Source organism: Apodemus sylvaticus, chromosome 9 (genome assembly GCF_947179515.1).
Source record: "Apodemus sylvaticus chromosome 9, mApoSyl1.1, whole genome shotgun sequence".
NCBI classification, from domain to species: domain Eukaryota; kingdom Metazoa; phylum Chordata; class Mammalia; order Rodentia; family Muridae; genus Apodemus; species Apodemus sylvaticus.
The window spans coordinates 66,043,133-66,066,478 of record NC_067480.1 but is presented as its reverse complement, the minus strand read 5'-3'; the positions used below and the strand labels follow the sequence as shown (position 1 = coordinate 66,066,478).

At 42.9% G+C, this 23,346-nt stretch overlaps 1 protein-coding gene across 4 annotated transcripts in view; it reads left to right on the top strand.

Annotated features, from left to right (window-relative positions):
• Positions 1–23,346, top strand: part of Mfsd6 (major facilitator superfamily domain containing 6) — a 67,844-nt gene that overhangs the window by 9,058 nt on the left and 35,440 nt on the right. For all 4 annotated transcript variants that reach the window (XM_052192877.1, XM_052192880.1, XM_052192878.1 and 1 more), the window contains one exon: positions 11,102–12,696. In XM_052192877.1, coding sequence (XP_052048837.1) covers positions 11,153–12,696 — 1,544 coding nt within the window. In that variant the 5' untranslated portion in view covers positions 11,102–11,152. The remainder of the gene's footprint in view (positions 1–11,101; positions 12,697–23,346) is intronic.

Sequence of the window (23,346 nt, the reverse complement as noted above, 5' to 3'; positions counted from 1 at the left end):
AGTCCAGGCGCTAACAATGGCTGTGTCACATACAGTTTACAAAGTGCCCTTTGTCCTAAAACATACTGTCACATCTTTTATATCACCCCGTAAAAAGCCACTACACTAAACTATAAGTTCAGATGGTAGGATGTTTGTAAAATCCAAACGTGGGCGTTCTACTCCATGCTTCATCCCCACAGAGGCTCTCTATTGCTCTCAGCATAAATAATGCCCATATACACAGCCCGTGCTGTGCTAAGGCCCAGCGTGCGCTGTTTCACTCTCACCGCTACCATCTGCTCTTTTGTTTTCTGTGTGTGTGTCTGTGTGTGTGTGTGTGTGTGTGTGTGTGTATGTGTCTGTGTGTGTGTCTGTGTGTGTGTGTCTTTGTGTGTGTGTGTCTGTGTGTGTGTGTCTGTGTGTGTGTCTGTGTGTTTGTGTGTGTCTGTGTGTGTGTCTGTGTGTGTGTGTCTGTGTGTGTGTTTGTGTGTGTGTCTGTGTGTGTGTCTGTGTGTCTATGTGTGTGTGTGTGTCTGTTTGTGTGTATGTCTGTGTGTGTGTGTCTGTTTGTGTGTATGTCTGTGTGTGTGTGTTTGTGTTTGTGTGTGTGTGTCTGTGTGTGTGTGTGTATGTGTGTGTTGTTCATGGGACTGGATCACATAGGACATTTTGTTTAAATATTCTGTACAATGACCGTACTTTGACATGCCTCCTCCTACCTTCCCTACCTTCCTTTTTCACCTCTTCCTGCTCCCACTTACCACTTCCTTCTTCCTGACAACAGTTTATGTCCTTTGTACACAAAATTGTAGGTCCTCAAAGAGTAAACCTGGTATTTATCCCTCAGAATGACTTAATTTACTTACTTTGATTATCTCTGCTGAGGGAGCCCATTGGCCTGACAATGACGTGACTTCATCCTTCCTTATTGCTCAGAACTTTTTCCTATTGTATTTGTCTCACACGTTCTTCATTCATTCCTCTGTGATGGATTCCTCCCCTGGTTCCACAGCTTAGCTATTATGAATGGCAACGTAGCAGACATTGATGTGGAATTGTCTCTGTAATGGTTTCCTTGAGTCCTTTGGGAGTGGTAGCATTAGGTCATGTGGTAAATCTACCTACAGTTTTATGAGGAACTCCACACTGATTTCCATGGTAGCTGGACTAGTTTATATTCTCACCAGCAGTATATGAGGGTTTCCTTTTGTCCATATCCATCCCTGCATTTGCTGTTTGTTTGTTTATTTTTTGTTTGTTTGAGACGGGGTCTCTATATTAAGTCATGGGTGTCCTAGAACTCACTATGCAGAGCAGGCTGGCCCTGAACTCATGGAAGTCCACAAGCATCTGCCTTCTGGTGCTGGGATTAAGTGTTTTAGTGCTGGCTAGGGTAAGATGGCCTATCAATGTAGTTTTAATTTACATGTTCTCTGATCACTAAATATTTTTCATTATTTATTGATTATTTGTACTTCGTCTTTTAATTGTGTTTTTTTCATCAGCCCATTTATTGACTGGGTTGTTTGATTTCTCGTTTAGGATTTGAGTTGTTTGCATATCCAAGTTCCAGCCTGTCATATTGTGGCTAGAGAGGACCCCCACACACACACTCTAGGGGCTGTTTTTTCACATTCTATTATTTGTTCTTTTGTGCAGAGGCTTCTTAATTTCACCAGAATCCATTTGTTAATTGGTGAAATTGTTTATGAAGTAGCTCTAATCCAATTCAGGAAGTTCTTTTTTTGGTACTTGTATCTGGAGGTATTCTCCCCACTTTATCCTCCAGGAGTTCAGAGTTCAGATCATACTTAAGGTCTATGTTCCACTAATAGTTGGTTCTTGTTTAGTGTGAGTGTGAGATCCGGTTTGATTCTTCTGAGTGTGAATGTTTGGTTTTCTCAGCATTATGTTGGTGTGTTAATCAAAACTCAGGTGACTGTACTTGTTTGGGTTACATCTGAATCCTGTGCTATATTCCATTGATCTATGTGTCTGGGTTTTGTTGTTGTTGTTGTTGTTGTTGTTGGTGGTGGTGGTGGTGGTGGTGGTGGTGGTGATGATGATGGTGGTGGTGGTGGTGGTGGTGGAGTGTGTGTGTGTGTGTGTGTGTGTGTCTGTGTGTGTGTCTGTGTCTGTATGTGTCTGGGTATACACATGCTAGCTGATACCACACTATTTTTAATCCGGTAACTCTGCAATATAACTTGAAATTAGGTAAGGTGGAGCCCCCAGCATTACTCTTTTTATCCAGGCGTTCTTTAGTTCCTGTGCTCTTCTGCGCTTCCATATTCATTTTAAGAATTTTTTTTTCCTGGTTTTTGTGAAGAATGGCCTGGGATTTTCGTGGGGATTTTATTGTGAATATCTACATTGTGCTGAGTAGCATAACCACTTCTGCAATGTTAATTCCTTCAACCCATAATCTAGGGAGGTCTTTCTGTCTTCTATGTCTTAAACTTTTTCTTTTTCCAGTGTTTTAAACTTTTTATTGAAAAAGTCTTTGATTTCTTTAGTTAGGTTTATTCTAATTTTTTTAAAAAGATTGTAAAATGGATTGTTTTTCTGGTTTCTTTTAATTCTTAAAACATTTGTTTGTGGACTGGAGTGATGGCTTAGCAGTTAAGAGAACTTCCAGGGGACCAGGATTCAATTCTCATCACCAACATAACTGCCCACAACCATCTGTAAGTCCATTCCCTTTTCTGACCTCTACGGGCATGTGCATATGTTAAGGCAAATACTCAGAATACACAAATAAATAAATCTCAAAAAATATTTAAAACTTAAAAATCCTGTGTGTGTTCTTGTGTAAACACGTGCATGATGTAGGGCATGCATAGCTCTGCAGGACGACTCTGGAGTGACCTCTTCTCCTCTTTCTTTACCTGGGTTTCGGGGATTAGATGTAAGTCTTGTGGAGTAAGTACTCTTACTGAGCTGTCTTGCCATGCCCTGGTATCTTTCTCCATGTGTGTACGTGTTATTTATTGGTATGTAGGAAATCCGCTGAGTTTTGGATGCTGATTTTGTCTCTTGCTGCTGTTTGTCAGACCTAAGAGTTTTCTGGTAATGTCTTTAGGGTTACTGATGGAGAGAATCCTATAGTCTGCAGGCAGAAGTACCTTGCAAGTTCTTCATCTTCTCACAAGCTTGTGAACTCTTTACTCAGAACTCCTATTGTCTGTGATTTGTTATTGTTAATTTATTATGCACTGTGATGCAGCTTCTATTTCATTACTGTTCTAGATTGTCACTTAATACTTTCACGTTATTTAATGTTTATTTGAGTTTAAGGATTATTTTACCTACAATGAAGCATGACTTTGAGTCAAAAGAGCATGCATTTGGTATCTTATTTAATAGCTACACAGTACATCTAGAAATAACAGCCACTCAAAGCACAGACTATCTGAAATTGAATTCCATTTCTTCTGTTTATTCTGGATATGAGCTGGAGCTAGCTCTCTGCTGTGCCTCAGTTTCCTCATCTGTATGGTAGGAAAGTGGTCACGTGAATTCTGGGACCTATTGTGAAGATGGAGTTAATCCTTGTGAAGCCACAGTAATAATAATGGTGACAAAGCACTGTGCTTCTAATTAACATGCAAATACACAACTATGAGTTAATTAACATAAATATGCAGCCACAAACTATGGATCTTTGTCATCTTACAGATAGGTTTAGTCAGGGGTCTGGGAAGGGCTTTCCAAGGTAGCAAGTCCTGAGAGGAGGCTCAATTGCTGTGCAAGGCTGCAGGGCCTTAGAGCATAGTATATAAACTCCAGGACTCTGAGTCCGGCTTGTACTGGTTTCCCTGACTCTGCTGGCAATAAATTATAGTAGTCAGTGGCCAAGTTCTGCTTAGAATTCACATTGCTTAATGACATTCTGAATGATCAGGGAGAGTTCACAGGGCAGAGCTGGCTTCACAGTTCAGGAAATAGATGTCTCTGTTTCACAGCTGCAGCCAGGTTTCTGCAACATTGGGTTAGAGTAGCAATGACACAGGGGACACTTTCCTCTGGTGTTAACCAGGGATTGTTTACTCTCCTCTTTGATAGCTGTGCCACTGCTACACCAAAACACACTTTCTTCATGAGTCTGATCTTGTAATTAGGCCAAATAATGCCTCAGCTCTGACTGAAGCTGATTTCCTCTCAGAGTATTTCCACTACTTTCTGTCCTCTTAGCATGTATTTGTGGACAGTATACATTTAAGCCATGTTAATATAAATACCAAATAAAAAAACTATCTATTTTAGCAAGGATAGTTTCACAGTATCACATAACAATTGAGAAACCCCTGCTGTAGCAATGACTCAGTGTAGGTACTGGCAGGTGGCCTTTTAGGGCCATGTTGTTGATTATGGACATTAGAATCTACCAGGTGACAAAATGTTTGGCTTTCTACAAAGTAAGCAAAAGGCCATTCTTATCCAGTTAGAGCTAGTTGTAGACCTGTCCTAGAGAAGCTTGGACATTTCTGTGTACATCTAAAGAAGCAGTAAGACCAGAAGCTTTGAATCAGATGTCGGCATGAGACTGTGTTGGCTGACCACTGCCCCAGTATTCACAAGCTGCTGTAACAGGGCTCCGTGTGTGTACTCGCAGGGAGGTGAATTTCTCATGGTTCTGGAGACAGGGAACTCACAGGTCATAGTGCCCAGTGAGGACTGCCTCCTGCCTTGAGTCAGCTGGCTCTCACAGTATTCTTACAGGGCCTTTTCTTAGCAGGTGCTTTTGGGAAAAGACAAACCTGTTTTGTTGTTTGCTAGGGATCTAATCCTATCTCAAAGGTCTTTCTCTCAGGACCTTTGTCTAGAGACATCACAGTGGCCCCTATGGCTTCAAACTTGGGCACTTGGCAAGGAGATGCAAACAGCTGCAAGTCTCAGTCTCTGAATAACAAGAGTTGCTCCTCACTCTGAGTACACCAAACCTCAGGCATTGCTGACAGTCTGCATGTTTGTCTGGTCTGCATTTGCAACAGATATAAACCGTTTAAACAAAGGTACATTGTCTCTAATAAATTTAATTTTATTAAAATGCAGGCATCATTTTTGGCTTGCTTCTTTCCCTTGGTCCTGAGGTAGTAGAGATGACTTAACTTTTACCTTGCTTCGTCATTGTTACAGCAGTTGGGTTCCATGGTTGGGTTCTGTTTCCTCAAAATCCAAATAGGACATGAAAATATTTTCTAAACATGAATGTCCTGAGCCAGCCTAGTGCTGCATGTCTTTAACCCCAGCACTTTGAAGATAGAGTCAGAAAGATCTCTGAGTTTGAGGCTAGCCTGGTCTACACAGTGAGTTCTAGGACTCCCATGGTTATACTGTGAGACCATGTCTCAAAACTCAAACCAAACCAACAAAAACTAATGTCCTGAATTTAAACTAAAGCAGTTAATTGCCTATATTTTTAGATAGATGTTTCCGAGTGTGTCTTCCATGCAGACAAAAGGGAATGCTCTGTAGTTATAGAACATTTCCTTAGTTACTTGCATTTGATGATAACTTGTCCATTTGTTAATGCTGGGGAAGTAGTGGGGAAACTTAGAGAACTATAATAAAAGTCATTGGAATCAAGAGAAAAGATTGGCTTGGGTCATTCCTCAGGGCTGGAGTCTGCGTCCTGACGTAAGAGTTGGACTCAGTGCCCTTCTCTGAGTTACTCGAAAAAGTCTCAGCAGTCTTTGTAGAGGACGGTTAACTAAAGGCCACTGACACCTGTGAGAAGTTGAGCAGTCAAATACTTTGTACAAGTCTAAAGATACATCTTTGGTCATTGACAGAGGTGGTTTACTTATCACTTGAAAAGTCTAAAATCACATAATTCCACTTTAAAAAGTAATTTTATTTTCGACTGATCCATAATATTATAAACATTGTACCTATGGGTTGGATTATATTTTGGCAGGTGTATATTTTGTTAGGGTTTTTTTTTTAATATATAAAATAAAGCATGTAATTGCGTTTATGGTTCCAGAGGGTTTGAGGCATGAGAGTGCAGTCAAGGTATGGAGGCAGGGACAGCTGAGAGCTCACATCTAGAGCCACAAGCAGGAGGCTGAGAACACAATGGAATGACACAGAAACCTCAAGACATTTCCAACAATGCGACACCTCCTCATCCTTCCCAAACAGGCTCACCAACTAGGGACCATGGATTCAAATATATGAACCTATGGGGCCATTTTCCTTCAAACCAGAACAGTCCATGAGATTCTGGAGGGGGACAGAGTGAAGAGCAACTGCTCTGCCGGGCACACCCTTTGAAGGAATTCCAGCCATCTCTCCTTGTTTTCTCTACTTTTGAAATTATAGTTAGTAAACCAGCCTGTGCAGATACTCCGAAGGGCTTTTCTGTGTCTTGGATAGTTTATAATGATTCTTATCTATTTAAATATTTATCATTTCTTCATAGTAAAAATATTTGATTTATTGTCTTTGGATTTCCTGAATGGAAGATCCCTGGATTTTTATATTTTAAATAAATGCAGTGTATGTACAGTTTTAAAAGTAAACACAAGATCACTTGTTTATAAAGCAGATGATGATGATGATGATGACAACAACAACAACAATGCCAACAACAACACAACAAAGTGCTTGACCTTTGGTTTCCTTGCTCACTCTCCCCTTTCCTTCTGTGTCTTCGGTGACTCTTTGGACGCTCTGCTTTACGGACTTCTGAGCACGTCCCCAGCTGCAGGAGGCGTGGAGCTGTCTGGGCCTTCTTGCCCCCCTAGCAGAGCCATCCTTTTGCTGTCTCTGTCACTGTGACTGGTTACCATGGGGACACAGTGAATTATGATTGTCTTCCCTGCCCTGTGCAATCCTTGTTTTCTCTGTATTTCATAACCATCTCATCTTCCTGAGTTATCTACATTTCCTCCTTTCCTCTCAGGACCTGGAGAGATGTATTGGTGTTTGAGTAATGTACCAATGCCCTTTGGCTGTCAGAGTTGCCAGTTGAACTGCTAAATTGAACAGAAGATTTTAATAGCCACAAAAAACCGTCAACAGCACATTGTAGAAAGTCCCTCCCAACCCGGCAGTAAGAGTTTTTTGACTGGGAAAAAACAATGTGTTTTTTTACTAAGATAAATAGGGTTTAGGGCTGGGAATGTAGCCTGGTGGTAGAGTGCTTTCTGAACATGCTCAAGGACCCAGATTCTAGCCCAGCTCCACAGAAGGGAGAAAATGGGAGAATGAGACTGAGAAATGAGTTCTTTTGCTCAAGCTTGTGAAGGCCGTGGTATGAGCAAATACGAGCATCATCTTAATGCTAGGAAGCTCCGCAGTCACTGATGGGACCAGGTATGGCTTAACCAACAATCCCAGATGCCTACTGGGGCATAGCTCTGAAGGTCAACTATTTTGGAAGTGTTTCTTAAAGCAAAGGGAACTGTGCTGGAAATGGCAGAGTTCAGCGTTAAATGCAGCTCTCACGAAATGTGGCAAGATCTGGCTGATCACGAACAGCAAGAAAATCAGAGCTTTGATACCCAGTGAGAGCAGCTTACATGCCACTGAGAAAGCAATGGTGACTTGGTCAAAAGGTCATAGAGTTGGTGATATTCCCGGAATCCAGTTTAAGGTCACTAAGTAGCCTGTGTATCTCATTTGACTCTGAAGAAAGGCAAGAAGGAAAGATAATGATCAGACATTTTGTGAGGGAAATGCCGTGGTAAAGCATTTTCATATTTAAAAAATTGGAAATTAATTGAAGGGGAAGTCAACTAATAAAATGTTAGTGGCCTATTTATTTAAAATGACTCATATGAATTTTACCTCAATTTATAAACCATTTTAACTTAAATATCCTGAAGTTAGAAGTTAGTGGCTATGTGGCACATCATTTGGGGGCTAGAAATCAGCTTACTACACAGGTCTTATTGTGTTTCCAGGTGTGCATGATGGTACATGTATTTAATCCAGAGGTCAAGCCTGGTCTGCAGAGCAAGTTCCTCATAGTGAGATGCTCACTAAAACGGTTTCTATTGTTTGTCTAGGAGCCTTGTAGAAATTTACGTGCATGATTCTGCATTTTTTGAGTGCCAATTCGTATTAGGAAAAAGAAGTTAAGATCATGGCCTGGGATGGCAGGTGGAGTTGATGTTTCTCTCTGCTGGAGAAAGTTAAAGGACTTGAAATGGATGCATTGAGCTAGCCTCTTAGTATCAGGATATTTTTACTGGAACGAGAGAGGGCAAAGTTCAATGCAAGCACAATCTTTTGACCCTTTAGCCATTTCTGTAATAAAAGTAAAAGAAAGTTATGGAATGTGGCATGGTTTCTATAAATTTATACTATTGATGTATTGTTAATCTTTCATATAGAAAATACCCCCTCTTTCAGTTTATTATATAATATATGGTACTTGACATTTTAGCGGTAGAAATATCCAATCTTTTGATACTGTAGCATGACTCTTGTTATTTATAAATGTGTCTGACTACATTCTTATCTACCCAAGAGTACATGTAGCCCATAAGCTGCAGGCTGTATGAGATGAGTACTGCATCGGATTATATATACTGAAGCCATAAAGCGGGGTTCAAATCCAGGTCCTGCCACCTATTAGTTAAACTTGCTAGGCCTTGCTTTTCTTATTTGTAATGTGGACAGACTAGTAGGCATGTTGTGATTAATGTGAATTAACACATGTAAAAGACTTTAAAATTGATTGGTATAGCAAGAGCTCAGTAAATGTTTTCTTTTTCTTTTATATATTCTCAAGTAGGAGATTGAATCTACATCTATTTCTACATGTGTGTCTTGCTAGAGACCAAACCTAAGGCCTCACATTCAGTAGTCAAAAGCTCTACCATGGAGGTATATGGCAGACCTCAAAAGATAGTTCCTATTTTTGGTTCTAATCACTTAAACTCAGTTCCTAAGTGACTGTTTAAGCAGTGGTTCTCAGCCTGTGGGTCTTGACCCCAGCTCCAATCAGTGGCCAGAAAGACTACTTAATTTTCAAAAGAGATTATATATATATATATATATATATATATATATATATATATATATATATATGTATAAACATACATATATATGTGTGTGTGTGTGTATGTATGTGTCCCTCCAGTTTGTATATGTATGTATTGTGTATATGTGAACATGTGTATGTGCCTTTGTCTGTGGAGACCAGAAGAGGTCATTAGAGCCCTGTAGTTGGAATTAAAGTTGGAAGGGTTGTGAGCCACAGGATGTGGGTGCTGAGAACTGAACTTGGATTCTATAAGAACAGAAAGTAATTTTAACTACTGAGCTATTTTTCCATCCTTGTGTTAACTTTTTAAAAATTAATTAATTTATTTTTTATACTCCACGTGTTATTCCCCCCACCCCAGTCCACCCCCTGACTGTTCCATATCCCAAACCTCCTTCCCCTCCCCCCTCTCCACGTGGATGTCCCCACCCCCAACCTACCTGACCTCTAAACTCATCTGGAGCGTCCAATCTCTTGAGGGTTAGATGCATTCTCTCTTAATGAACACAGACCCGGCAGTCTTCTACTGTATGTGTGTTGGGGGCCTCATATCACCTTGTGTATGCTGCCTGTTTGGTGGTCCAGTGTTTGAGGGATCTCAGGCGTCCAGATTAATTGAGACTGCTGGTCCTCCTACAGGGTCTCTCTTCTCCTCAGCTTCTTTCAGCCTTCCCTAATTCAACAGCAGGGGTCACCTGTCCATTGGTTGGGTGCAAATACCTGCATCTGACCCTTTCAACTGCTTGATGGGTCTTCCAGAGTGCAGTCATGCTTGGGCCCTTTTTTGTAAGCGCTCCATAGCTTCAGCAATAGTGTCAGGCCTTAGGACCTCCCCTCGAGCTGGATCCCACTTTGGGCCTATCCTGAACCTTCTTTCCTCAGGCTCCTCCTCTCCATTTCCATCCCTGTAATTCTTTCAGACAGGAACACTTATGGGTCTGAGTTGTGACTGTGGGATGGCCCCCCTCTCCCTCATTTGATGCCCTGTCTTCCTGCTGGAGGTGGGCTCTATAAGTTCCCACACCCTACTGTCAGGCATTTCATCTAAGGTCCCTCCCTTTGAGTCCTGAGAGTCTCTTACCTCCCAGGTTTCTGGTGCGTTCTGGAGGGTCCCCCCAACCTTCTATCTCCTGAGTTGCCTGTTTCCATTCTTTCTTTTCCTTTACCCAATACCAGATCAGGTTCCCCTCTCCCCTCCACTCCCCCCCCCCTCCTGTCCACTTTCCCTCCTAGGTCTGTCCCATTGCAATTGCTTTGTTCCCTCTCCCAAGTGGGATTGAGGAGTCCTCACTTGGGCACTTCAGCTTGTTGAACTTTTTGAGTTCTGTGGACTGTAACTTATGTACTCTTTATTTATTTTATTTTTTATTTTTTGGCTAACATCTACTTATTAGTGAGTACATACTATGCATGTTCTTTTGGGTCTGAGTTACTTCACTCAGGATGATACTTTCTAGTTCCATTCATTTGCCTGCAAAACTCAGGATGTCCTTGTTCTTAATAGTTGAGTAGTATTCCATTGTGTAAATGAACCATACTTTCTGTATCCATTCTTCTGTCATGGAACATCTAGGTTGGTTTCAGCTGCTGGCTATCACAAATAAGGCTGCTATGAACATAGTGGAACATGTGCCCCTGTTCCTACCTGTGGCATGGTAGACCATATTTTGGGTATATGCCCAAGAGTGGTATAACTGGGTCTTCAGGTAGATCTATTTTCAATTTTCTGAGGAACCTCCAGACTTATTTCCAGAGTGCTTGTACCAGTTTGCAATCCCACCAGCAGGGGTGGAGTGTTCCTTTCTCCACATCCTCTCCAACGTGTGTTGTCACCTGAAGTTTCGATCTTAGCCAATCTGATTGGTATAAGGTGGAATCTCAGGGTCATTTTGATTTGCATCTCTATGATCACTAAGGACTTTGAACATTTCTTTAGGTTCTTCTCAGCCATTCAAGATTCCTCAGTTGTGAAATCTCAGTTTAGTTCTATACCCCTTTCTTTGATTGGGTTATTTGGTTTACCTTGTGTTTAATTTTTAAGGCTATTTTCCTTGATCGTGACCTTGTAGCTGTGTTCTGATTATCATTGCTAAGTGTCTTTTACACTTCGTTTTACAGATCACCATTCAGGATTTTGAAGGTTACTGACTCTAATGGTGGTGGTAAGCCATGGCTGCTGATGATAAAGTTGCTATCCTAACTGATGATGAAGAGGAGCAGAAGAGAAAATATGTGCTTGCTGATCCCTTCAATGGCATCTGCAGGGAACCAGAACCACCTTCTAATGAAACCCCCTCCTCCACAGAGACTTCTGCCATTCCCGAGGAGGAAATAGACTGGATAGAGAAGCATTGTGTTAAAATCAACAATGACCTTCTCATCTCCAAGGTGTTTTATTTTTTCTTTTACTCCGCCTATGGCTCTCTTTACCCCCTCCTACCTGTATATTATAAACAGCTGGGAATGTCACCTAGCCAGAGTGGACTGTTGGTGGGCATTCGATACTTCATTGAATTCTGCAGTGCCCCCTTCTGGGGTGTAGTTGCAGATCGTTTCAAAAAGGGCAAAATTGTCCTCCTCTTTTCGCTTTTGTGTTGGGTTTTGTTCAACCTGGGCATTGGATTTGTCAAACCTGCTACCTTGAGATGTATACCAAAGATCCCCCCAACATCTCACCCCACCAATGTAAGTCACCCAGTAACTGTTCTGCCAATGAACTCCTCCACTGTTGCTTTCTTTACCACACCACCAAAATTGCTTGAGAAAAGGGATGTACTGTTGTTGTCTGAAACAGAACCCAATATCTCAGACATAGATCACTTGTCAACAGCGTTGACCTTGACCAGTGAACCCACACTACGGCCCCAGACAGAGGGAATTACCCACCATGTTACAGGCTTGATTTTGAACGTAAGCACAGTGACTCTGCCCCCAACAGGAAATGTCACCAGGGAGACAACCATTGCTGTGGTCACCACCACCAAATCTTTACCATCTGATCAAGTCACCCTTGTGTATGACCAACAGGAAGTTGAGGCCATATTCCTGGTTATCTTGGTGGTTGTCATAATAGGAGAATTTTTCAGTGCCTCTTCTGTCACGATTGTAGACACAGTCACCCTCCAGTACCTGGGAAAACACCGAGACCGCTATGGGCTACAGCGCATGTGGGGCTCCCTGGGCTGGGGCCTGGCCATGCTGTCTGTGGGCATTGGGATTGACTATACTCATATAGATGTGCTCATTGATGGGAAGGGGTGTAAGCCCCCTGAGTACCGGAACTACCAGATTGTCTTCATCGTCTTTGGAGTTCTCATGACCATGGCCCTGATTGTTGCCACTCAGTTCCGGTTCCGCTACAACCACTTCAACAATAGTGATGGTAAAGGGAAAGAGGTAGAGATCCCACAGGTGGAAAGGGACAACTCCACTGAGTCCTCCGAAGAGACTCCAACTGCCGCAACTCACTCGCAGGCCTTCAGTTTCTGGGACTTGATCAAGCTGCTCTGCAGTGTCCAGTATGGCTCGGTGCTGTTTGTGGCCTGGTTCATGGGTTTTGGATATGGCTTTGTGTTCACCTTTCTCTACTGGCATCTGGAAGACCTAAATGGAACTACCACCCTCTTCGGGGTCTGTTCAGTCCTGAGTCATGTGTCCGAGTTGACTGCTTACTTCTTCAGTCACAAGCTTATTGAGTTGATTGGCCATATCAGGTAAGAGAAAGCTTACTATCGGCTGCTCCCCAGCAATGGAACTTTCCCTGGGATAGCTTCTTAGGAGTATGATGCTTTGGGTGGAGATACGTTGGGGTGGAGCTTTCTGCTGCTCCCCCTTCTTCTTCAAGCAGAAATAAAAGGAAGCAAGACACAGGCTTAGTTGGATTATCTAAGAGAAACAAACAGGAGGCTATAATAATCTCCACCCCCCCCCAAAAGACATATAGGTATGAGGTTGTGTATTAATGGACTCTGACAACTAATATCACAAGTATCAACACAGTGAACTCTATTATTCCCTGAAGCTCAAGGGCTTACCTGTCTGTGGCACTTGTGAAGGATGGTTTTAGTGGATGATAATTGCCTTTCTCCAGCCTTTATATTGTCTCCGATACCTACTAATAATAGAGAGCTGGGGACTACGGAATATAAAGAGTGGCAGAGGCGGGGCATGTAGTTCAGTGGCAGAGCCCTTATGAATGTGAGTTTTGATCCCCAGAACTGCCAGGAAATTAAAAAAGAAAGAAAGAAAAAAATAACTGTTATATTCAATAAAAGTGTGATATAACTTCATAGTCCTCCAATCCATGATTTTATATGGAAGAGATTTTTATATAACATCTCCCCTGAATTAGCTTAGGTTTTGAAGTTTTATGTGCCTGATGATATTTTACCTGAAGTTTCTTGTTATTCTCTTAGTTAAAATAAAATAGACAACTGCCTATCTTTTCTGTAGTGTAGTCATTTACCATTAGCATCTGTATAAAGCAGATCGAAAAGCACCTGGCGATATATAGTCTTTTCTGCTCTAAAATGGGAAGTGAACTACACCTGACACCTATGCTGTAGAAAAGTGCAACAGACCTGTCCACAAACTACTGTGTTGATCTCATTAAGCACCTGTGTGTGTGTGTGTGTGTGTGTGTGTGTGTGTTACTCTTCTGAGCTGCCTTGCCAAATAAAATTTTGCAGGCATCAACAGTGGGAAGGCTTGGAAAACCGTGATACTTCTTCATTTTAAGGTGAAGAGAGTGTTTTCTAATTTACTGTCTCAGTGAGAATCACACTTTCCCCTAAGTCACTGTGAAGAGTTTTTCTTGTTTGGTGTTCTTCATGAGGTTGTGCCCTGTTTCTTTTCTTGCTCACATCGTTGACTGTGTGCTGTCGCTAAAAGCCAGGCAGTGTATGCATGGTTCCTGGATTTTGAGCTCCTGTGGCACAAGTAACTTAAGCACACAGAAAGGGGACTTAAATATTGGTGAGAGTGCCTCTCGATCCTGTGTAAGCCATGCCTAGTGCTTATCCCTTGGTGCGTTTGTTCTCTGCACCCTGGATGTGGGAGTAGGCCTCGTTGTTCAAAGTAGCTTTTGAATCAGTATTTCATTTCAAAGGTCATGTCCAGTTCGGTGTCAAGGATGAGTGGAATTCCCAAACAGAGTAATTTAATCAGCCAGCAACAGTTGAAACGGTTTAAAATATACGTACACATGTACATTTTCAGATAGGCCCTCCTTACATCTAGAAAAAGACACCTTCTAACTATATGAAATATTTATTTTCTTTTTATTTTTTTTGTTTATTTTGTTTATTTTCTAATACTGGTGATTGAGCACAGGGTCCCATGTATGCTAGGTAAACACTCTGTCACTGAGATCTCTCCCCAGGCCTTAGATCCGTATCTTCCATAACAAGATCATAGTCAGTTCACTGATCTGTTTGGCAATTCAGTGAGCTTATTACCCTTGTAGTCTTCCTTTCTAAGCACTATCAGCAACTATTTAGAAATGACAGGTCGCATTAATTTCTTGGTGTTATGTACCCAAAACATTTCTCTTTTCCTGCTTAGTGATGTAATCAAGAAGGGGGCTTCTGTGGCTTCATAGTTGCTCTCAAGAGAGCTTTGAGGATTCCATCAATGTGAGGTTGGTTATTCTCCCATTTTTCTTTTAAATTCTGTCCATTAAAATATTAATTAGACTCTTGAGGGATGCAAGCACAAGCACCTGAGTCTGAATTCCTAGCCTCTACAGGTAATCTGGATGTGGTAGTGTGTCTGAGATTCCAGTACTCTGGCGGAGAGTGGAGGAGGGGTGAGCTCACAGGCCAGCTTAGTCTGTCACACACAACATGGAATCAACAGACACCCTGTCTCAAAGAAGGCAGATGGTGAGCATGGCCACCTAATCTCTCTGACTTTACACACATGCCTAGGATGAGCGTATCTGCAGTTGAAAACATGACCATTCACATGCAGTCACATACACCATGCACAGATACACAAAACATGTTACTAATTAAAAAGTTCTAATAGTTACAATAAAGTTAAGCCCACACTTGTACTCAGAGACAAAAGGGCTGTTTCTCTTGGTATCATCTATGAGAGCCCAGTCAAATGGTGGTTGTTGAACCACGGGAGTTGAAATGTGTAAAGATGACTACTTAACTTTTTGTTGGAAAAATATCAGTACATGATAAAACCTAGAGAATTATCTTTCTAATAATTTTAGACTTTATACAGATTCATAAATCTAAGCTCCTGGTGTATTTCTGTGCATTTTGTTGTTGTTTGGTTCCTATTGAGAGTTTTTGGAGTTAACACTACCTTAAATATTTGAAAATATCCTAACATAGTTGCAACAATGTCTTCATAAAAATTTTGCACAATGTGTATGTGATGTGTATGTGTGTATGCACACTTTCACCTTGCTTTTCTTTTCCTTTATTTTTCTCTTTACTTTTGGGGAGGAATGGGGCTTGGGGTAAGATCTTTCTGTGTAGCTCTGGTTGGCTTGGAAGCCTTTATGTAGACCAGGCTGGCCTCAAACTCACATAAATCTACCCGTCTTTCCCTCCTGAGTGATGGGATTAAAGGAGGCAGCCACCATGCTTGGATCTCCTTATTTTTCTTAAAACAAGATATCTCTCTAGTCTGGGACTTGCTGATTAGTCCAGCAGGACAGAGAGCCCAGGCATCTGTCTGTCTGCATTCCCACTCCTGGATTGCAAGCATGTGCCTGCTTGCTTACATGGGTTCTTGGGATTGAACACAGGTCCTCATGCTTGGAAGGCGAGTATCTCATGATGATTGAGTTGTCTCACTAGTCTACTGTTTTTGCAGATTGTTTAGATAGTTTCATAATGAAGACAATTTCATAGGAAAAATTGTTTTAAAAAAACTGTCTATCTACTTTTGAACCACCCAGTAATTAAACAGTTCCACACTTGTACACAGTGTTTCGAGGAAAAAATCAACAGTCTAAACACACATAGGCACAGAATAAATAGTTTCTGACTTGGCCTTGGATTTTATCAGGCAAATATGATGATTCTTAATGCTTGCACTAAAAAGTCTTTTTTTTTTTAATTTGAAATCATAAGACTTTGGAATGTACTGCAAGTATATTTCTAACCCTATTTATATAAGGATGGTTTACTGGAGTTCTAAAGATAGCGAAAGAACATGTTTACCTTGATGATCCTTTGAAGAGTCATGAGTAGGTTGTGACCAAAAATAAATCTCAGTAAGTCATTGTAAGTTTATAAGCCATTGCTACTCAGTATTTGGCCACCACTTATGTTATTCTAGTTAAATTTAATTCCATTTTAAGGGTTATGTGAAAATCTACTCCATCACTTTGTCCCAAATTTTTCATATTTAAGGTCAGTCTTGGCATGTAATATTAGAGGGAAAAATATTACCCATTGTTTTCTATGTATTAGATATTTATGTATGAACATAAGGTACTAGCTGTGTACTATAGGCTAGCCAGTTAGTTTGGCAAAGATGACGCAGACAGCAAGAGGAGCTCCAGGCTTTCAGAGGGGAAGACTGCGGGAGTCTTCCTGCAGGACAGGTAGGAAGGACAGAGCTGCACCTGACTGAAGATTCTGGAAAGAATACACAGCATGCAATGCTCATTGGAGGAACACTGAGCCTAGAAGAGGGAGACATGACCCCTCTATATGTGTCTAGACTTGCTCATTTGCTTCTCATACTTTTCCTTGTTTCTACCCATCTCTTTGTGCCATCCCCTGCTTCTGGACCCAATGGCTCTGAAGAGCACTGAATCCCAAGGCTATGCTTCCTGGGGTGCCACCCTGTCTTCTGCAGAGTTCAGTTAATGAACTGGTTATCCACCAGCAGACTCCTAAGAGGGCTTTTATAGTTCCATACCCAGGCTGCATCTAGATCAGTGACATCAGACTCCGGTGTGTATTTTCCAAAGTCCCTAGAGGGTTTCACTCTGCAGCCAAGGTTAAGAAATGCTGGGCTAATGAGATGCATGGCTGACAGGAAGTGAGGGAAGATCAAGGGCACTGTTTTTGCCTTCCCAGAATATGTAGTATGGCCCTATAACCTTTGCACTCTATTCCTTAATCCTTCTAGGTGCTCCTTTCCTTGCCTGAAGGACTTCTCACACATAACCTGTGGTAATTGGTACTCAGGAAACTTGCCTTGTACTAGGTCATTCCACTGCTGTACTCCCGGGCACTAGGTCTATTCAACTCAGGATGTTTCTGCACTGTATCAGGCACCATCTCTGGAGCATGCCTGTTTAGCCTATGGGTCCATCTACTGTGTGGACGTTTCCTCTCTTTACTGCACCTGGCCATGCTGGTCTGCTTGCAGTAAACACAGTTCCAGGCTTCTCAATTTTCCCCTTTAAAGTACTCAGAATAAGTGACTGTTTCCCTGGTTAGATGCTGATTCATACAGTATCCTACTACCTAGGAAGAATTCTGGTGACAGTGGCAGCCACTATGACAAAAAAAAAAAAAAATGGAAGTTAACAACTTCCTTGTTTTTCCCCACCTAGACAAAGTCCCACTGTGTCATCCTAGCTGGCCTGGAATTCTCTGTATAGACAGGCTAACTTCAGACTCATCTGCTGCCTCTGCCTCCTGAATGCTGGGACTAAAGGCGTCTGTGCTAACTCTTTAGTTAGCCATCTGGCTAACTCAATTCTTGATTAAAAAGCAAGACTAAGGTGGACCTTTAACAACCTCTGCTTCCCTTTTAATTTAAAGGAGCAGCAGTTCTTTTTCAAAAGCATATCTTCCTTGGCTGACAAGATGGCTCAGCAGGTGTCTGCCACCAAGCTTGATGATCCGACTTTAGTCACCAGAACACACTTTAGGAGAAAACCAATCCCTTTGAGCTGTCCTCTGCCCTCCACACACAGTCACCTATGCCTGTCACCTCCCTGTCCCCACAAAGCTAATAAGTAGGAAACGTTTATTAAAGTATTTGATCATAGTAAAATGTTTTAAATGACATAATTAAGTTTGCAATTATGTTATATGTGCTCTAAATGATCAATTATTGCTTTGTAGTGTTTAAAATAATCAGGGTAATTGTGCAATTTACTTGAATAATTACCCGGGCCTTGAGAATCTCAAATTAACTGGATGCAAGGAATGTGTGCTAAATGGACTGAGAAAGACAAAAGCTATTGAAGGTCAAACTGATGCTGACGTGAACAATGTGACCTTTCTTTGGTGGCAGATGGGAGTCATAGCAAGGTTCAGTGCACACAAGGTCTTATTTTGCACAGGAGGTAGCCACTAGACTACAGCGTATGGCCTATAGCTAACTCAGAAGTTGGGGACTACGGAGATAATTCTTAAAGAGTCCTTGTGGGAGGCAGGAACTGGAACTGCAGAAGTAGCAGCAGAAATCAACAGATACATTTTGGGAAGGTGAAACTGATAGACTGGATCAGTAAGTGGGAGGCTACAGATCCTGATGCGTCCAGGTAGGGTGTGGTGGCTCTGAAATAGGAAATCCAGGAAGGAGAGAGCTGAAGAGGAGGGAAACATAATGACCTGGATTTAGTGTTGAGCTTATTTGAAGTTGGAATACTCTACAGGGAGCTGCCAGGCACACAGTTAACTACTCTAAACTTGGGCGTGAAGATTTGGGACAGTTTAAACCACAAGCATAGATAAGATTGCTAAGGAAATCTTGTAGGCTAAAAAAGGTAGTGGGCTGTGGAAAATCAATTATAGTCTCTCCAAGGCAGCATTGCAAGTCCCTGATGGTGTTTAATCATTGGCCTGTGACTTCTGCTTCAAGTAAGTACCTGCATGCTGAGAGCACGTGGCGCTTTAGGGATGTGCTATGGACTTTATATGGACTTTCCCACATCTGGCTTCAGAAGGAGTCACCTTCAAGCATCCTCCACTATCATTGTGAGAGCCAGTGGCCTGGTTTATGAAAGGCTGCTTCATATCAGATGTCAGCACAAGCTGAACTAGCTTGTCCAGCTCAACCCAGAGCTGCCACTTGACAGTGTGTGGTAAGTCAGAGAGCTTTCATGTCTGTTTGTCCTCTGCCGACACACATGAAGTTAGTGCCTGTCTATTGAGAATGGTTTATGAAGGCCAAATGGAGCATGGCGGTTTCATGTTGTAGTGACGAGTGCATTGAAGGGGGTCAGCTAATGTTTAATTGTTAAGTTTCTTGTAGCTGCATGGCCCATTGGATCTAGTAAAAGTACAGGTAACAGTATAACATCAAGAGTGTATGGATCAGCAAGTTGCCAGGTCAAGGTGCATAGGGTCTCTCAAAGAGCTGACATCTTCCTCAAACATCTTGCTCAAATCAAGATTATTTTTCTACCAGTTTATGGTGATTGTAAATTGTCAGATGAAATGGTATTATATTGAACTGATAGAACAGTAACTGACAAAACCTATATGTGTGTGTGTGTGTGTGTGTATATATATATATATATATATATATATATATATATATATACATATACATATACACATATGTATACATACATATATATTCATACATATGAATGAGAATATGAATGAGAATGAGAGAATACACTTGCTGGTATGCATAAAGATGCCTATGAAGGACAGAAGCCGACTACTTCAGGTTTCCTTCCTCAGACGCGATCCACCTGTGAGTTCTCTCTCTGTCCTTGTCTTTGCCAGTAGGCTAGACCAGCCAGCTAGGGAGCCCTAAGGAGCTGGTTGTCTCTGCCTCTCAAGCACCCAGGATTGTAAGAATATGCCTTGTATGGGGTTGGGGTTAAAACTCAGCAAGGACATTGACAGCTAAATTATCTTCCCAGGCCAGAGTTTTAAATTCTTATAAAACACGAGATGCGCTTAGAAATCAGTCTAGTCTAATTAAAATTAATTAGTTCCAAACCGTCAAGTACCTTTGTCTTTGGTGAGTTAATGGACCCTAGCTAGTTAATAAAATAAAGTATACTAACTTTTCAATGGGAAAGTGATGTCCTGTTTCCTCTGTCTGAGCAATGAAGTGGTTGACTCTTTTCATCATCACACAGAAGGCAAGCATACAGTAGTCAGAGCCACAGTGTTGCTACGGTGCCAGTGTCAGTGTGGAGCATGTGGAATGATGAGTGGTCTATTGTGGGAATTAGGTGTTTATCCCCAAGACCTGAGGCAGATGGATTGCAGTCAAAATGACTGTGTCCTTTGCCTTCTGTGTAAAGGAGACCGTGATCATCCTGGAAGCCCCTGCTTCATAGCACTTTGTTTTGTTATTGCTTGCCATATTTTTTCATTTGTGCCATGAAAAAGTGTGGTGAAGTATTGCAGAGGACAAATGTAGTCACCGCCTAACTCTTGAAACTGGTCAGTCAGCCAGACACTTATATTAAATGTTTCCATCAGTATGTGCTTTAACAGTTAGAGTTTTGAAGTATTTGGGTGTGGCAAGCAGCCCAATTCTTCCAGAAGCAGTTTCATAAAGACCATGATTTTGTGCAGTTCTGAATTCTATCTCTTCAATTATTAAATTCTAAGCTTTTCATCACATTATTTTTTTCCCATTTTACACTATATTTAGATGTATTAATTCTCACATGCTAAGATGAACCAGATTAGAGATAAAATTGTTCAGGTCCCTCATTTAAAGACTTTGCCTGGCAGCTTTGGCCTTGTAGCCTGTGCCAGCTTCCATCCAGTGTCAGCTCCGTCCCTCACTAGACAGTCCTGGGTGTGCTGGGTGTGCTGGGTGTGCTACTGGGTGTGCTGGGTGTGCTGGGTGTGCTGCTGGGTGTGCTGGGTGTGCTGGGTGTGCTGCTGGGTGTGCTGCTGGGCATGCTGGGTGTGCTGGGTGTGCTGGGTGTGCTGTTGGGTGTGCTGCTGGGTGTGCTGGGTGTGCTGCTGGGTGTGCTGGGTGTGCTGGGTGTGCTGGGTGTGCTGCTGGGTGTGCTGGGTGTGCTGGGTGTGCTGCTGGGTGTGCTGCTGGGTGTGCTGGGTGTGCTGCTGGGTGTGCTGCTGGGTGTGCTGCTGGGTGTGCTGGGTGTGCTGGGTGTGCTGGGTGTGCTGCTGGGTGTGCTGGGTGTGCTGGGTGTGCTACTGGGTGTGCTGGGTGTGCTGGGTGTGCTGCTGGGTGTGCTGGGTGTGCTGGGTGTGCTGCTGGGTGTGCTGGGTGTGCTACTGGGTGTGCTACTGGGTGTGCTGGGTGTGCTGGGTGTGCTGCTGGGTGTGCTGGGTGTGCTGGGTGTGCTGCTGGGTGTGCTGGGTGTTCTGGGTGTGCTGCTGGGTGTGCTGCTGGGCATGCTGGGTGTGCTGGGTGTGCTGGGTGTGCTGGGTGTGTTGGGTGTGCTGTTGGGTGTGCTGCTGGGTGTGCTGGGTGTGCTGCTGGGTGTGCTGGGTATGCTGCTGGGTGTGCTGCTGGGTGTGCTGCTGGGTGTTCTGGGTGTGCTGCTGGGTGTGCTTGGTGTGCTGGGTGTGCTGGGTGTGCTGCTGGGTGTGCTGGGTGTGCTGGGTGTGCTGGGTGTGCTGCTGGGTGTGCTGCTGGGTGTGCTGGGTATGCTGCTGGGTGTGCTGCTGGGTGTGCTGGGTGTGCTGGGTGTGCTGCTGGGTGTGCTGCTGGGTGTGCTGCTGGGTGTGCTGGGTGTGCTGAGCGTGCTGAGCTGCAGCTTTATTTAACAGTAAGTCTGGATGGCAGTGATTACAGGGGAATTTCATGTACGTCACTTAGTGTGGATTATGTAGAGAGCAAAGGTGGGGGAAGTAGAAGGTAGATGCTGTTACTAGCTGTAATACTTGAGTGTGAGTTATTTTTTAAAAATTTAAAAAAATATTATTTTGTATGTGTGTGTTCACGTGATGTTTCTGCATGGGCTATATACTCGTGTGTGTGTGTGTGTGTGTGTGTGTGTGTGTGTGTGTTTCAGAGAAAACCTCCAGCAGTCAGTTATCTCCTTCCACTTTTACTCGGGTCCCGGGAAGCGAACTCAGGTCACTCAACTTGCACAGCAAGTGCCTGCTGGGCTGTCTGCTACCCCGAGTAACTTATTTTCGATGTATCAGAGCAGTAAGGAAAGTACTTGAATGACACAGTTTGCATACTAGAAAGTAGACTCAAATACGCTCCCTTCCAGGCTCCCTGTTTACTTACTTAGTGTGGGGCTGTGCATGCATGACTCCCACAGCACACGTGTGGAGGGTGAGTGGAGGGGACTTATGGGAGCCAGTTCCTGCTTCCCCGTGCGAGCCCTTGAAGGGAACGCATCCTGTCAGGTTGGTGGCATGAGCATCTTGCTGACCCTAGGTGCCTTTTTCTAAGATATTATCTTTTACAGAAACAATGGTACATTGTGCCCAGCTTAAAGACAAGGGGGGTGGCGTGTGCCAGACTTTGTTAACTGGTGCTCCTTAGAACCATGGGGGCACATCTTGTTGGCTAAAGTGCTTGCTGTGCAAGTATGAGGACTTAAGTTCAGATCCCCAGAAACCATACAAAGCTGGAGTGATAACACTTGCCTGCATTCCTGGCATTTCCACAGAGAGATGAAAGGCAGACTAGGAATCTCTGGGGACTCCTGGGCCACCCATCCTGGTGTGTGCAGCGGGGACAAGAGACCCTGTCTCAAGGCGAAAGGCAAGGACTGGCACCAAGATTGTCCTCTGATTTCCACACATTTGCCGACACACACACACACATACACACACACACACACACACACACACACACACACACACACACCAATATTCATTTGCATGAAAATGCATGTACAGTCATACTCACACAATCACATACACACATAATCACACATACACAGGGAGAAGGAGACAGAGAGAGAGAAGGAGGGGGGAGGTAGAGGAGGAGGTAGAGGTAGAGGAGGAGGTAGAGGTAGAGGTAGAGGAGGAGGTAGAGGTAGAGGTAGAGGAGGAGGGAGAGGGAGAGGGAGAGGAGGAGGGAGAGGGAGAGGGAGAGGGAGAGGGAGAGGGAGAGGGAGAGGGAGAGGGAGAGGGAGAGGGAGAGGGAGAGGGAGAGGGAGAGGGAGAGGGAGAGGGAGAGATGTGTCCCACCATCACCATGGAACACAAGAATGAGTTCTCAGATTATACTTGCTTCCAAGGCAAGCCTTTTACCAATTAAGTTATCAACTGAGCCCCTTTAGTGCCATTTCTTAAAGCCTTGGGAATATAATCTATGCATTCAATCTCTGTGATAGTTTGTATACAGCATAATTGTAACTATAGCTAGTATTACTTTTTATGTGGGTTTGTGAAATCAATACAGATTGGAAAAGCTTCTTGGAGTTATTTCAAGTTTTGACTATTATTACTAAAGTATATGAAGTAAAGTCTGAAACAAATAGAAGAACTTGTGATTAGGACTTAAAAGGAAGTAAACTGACT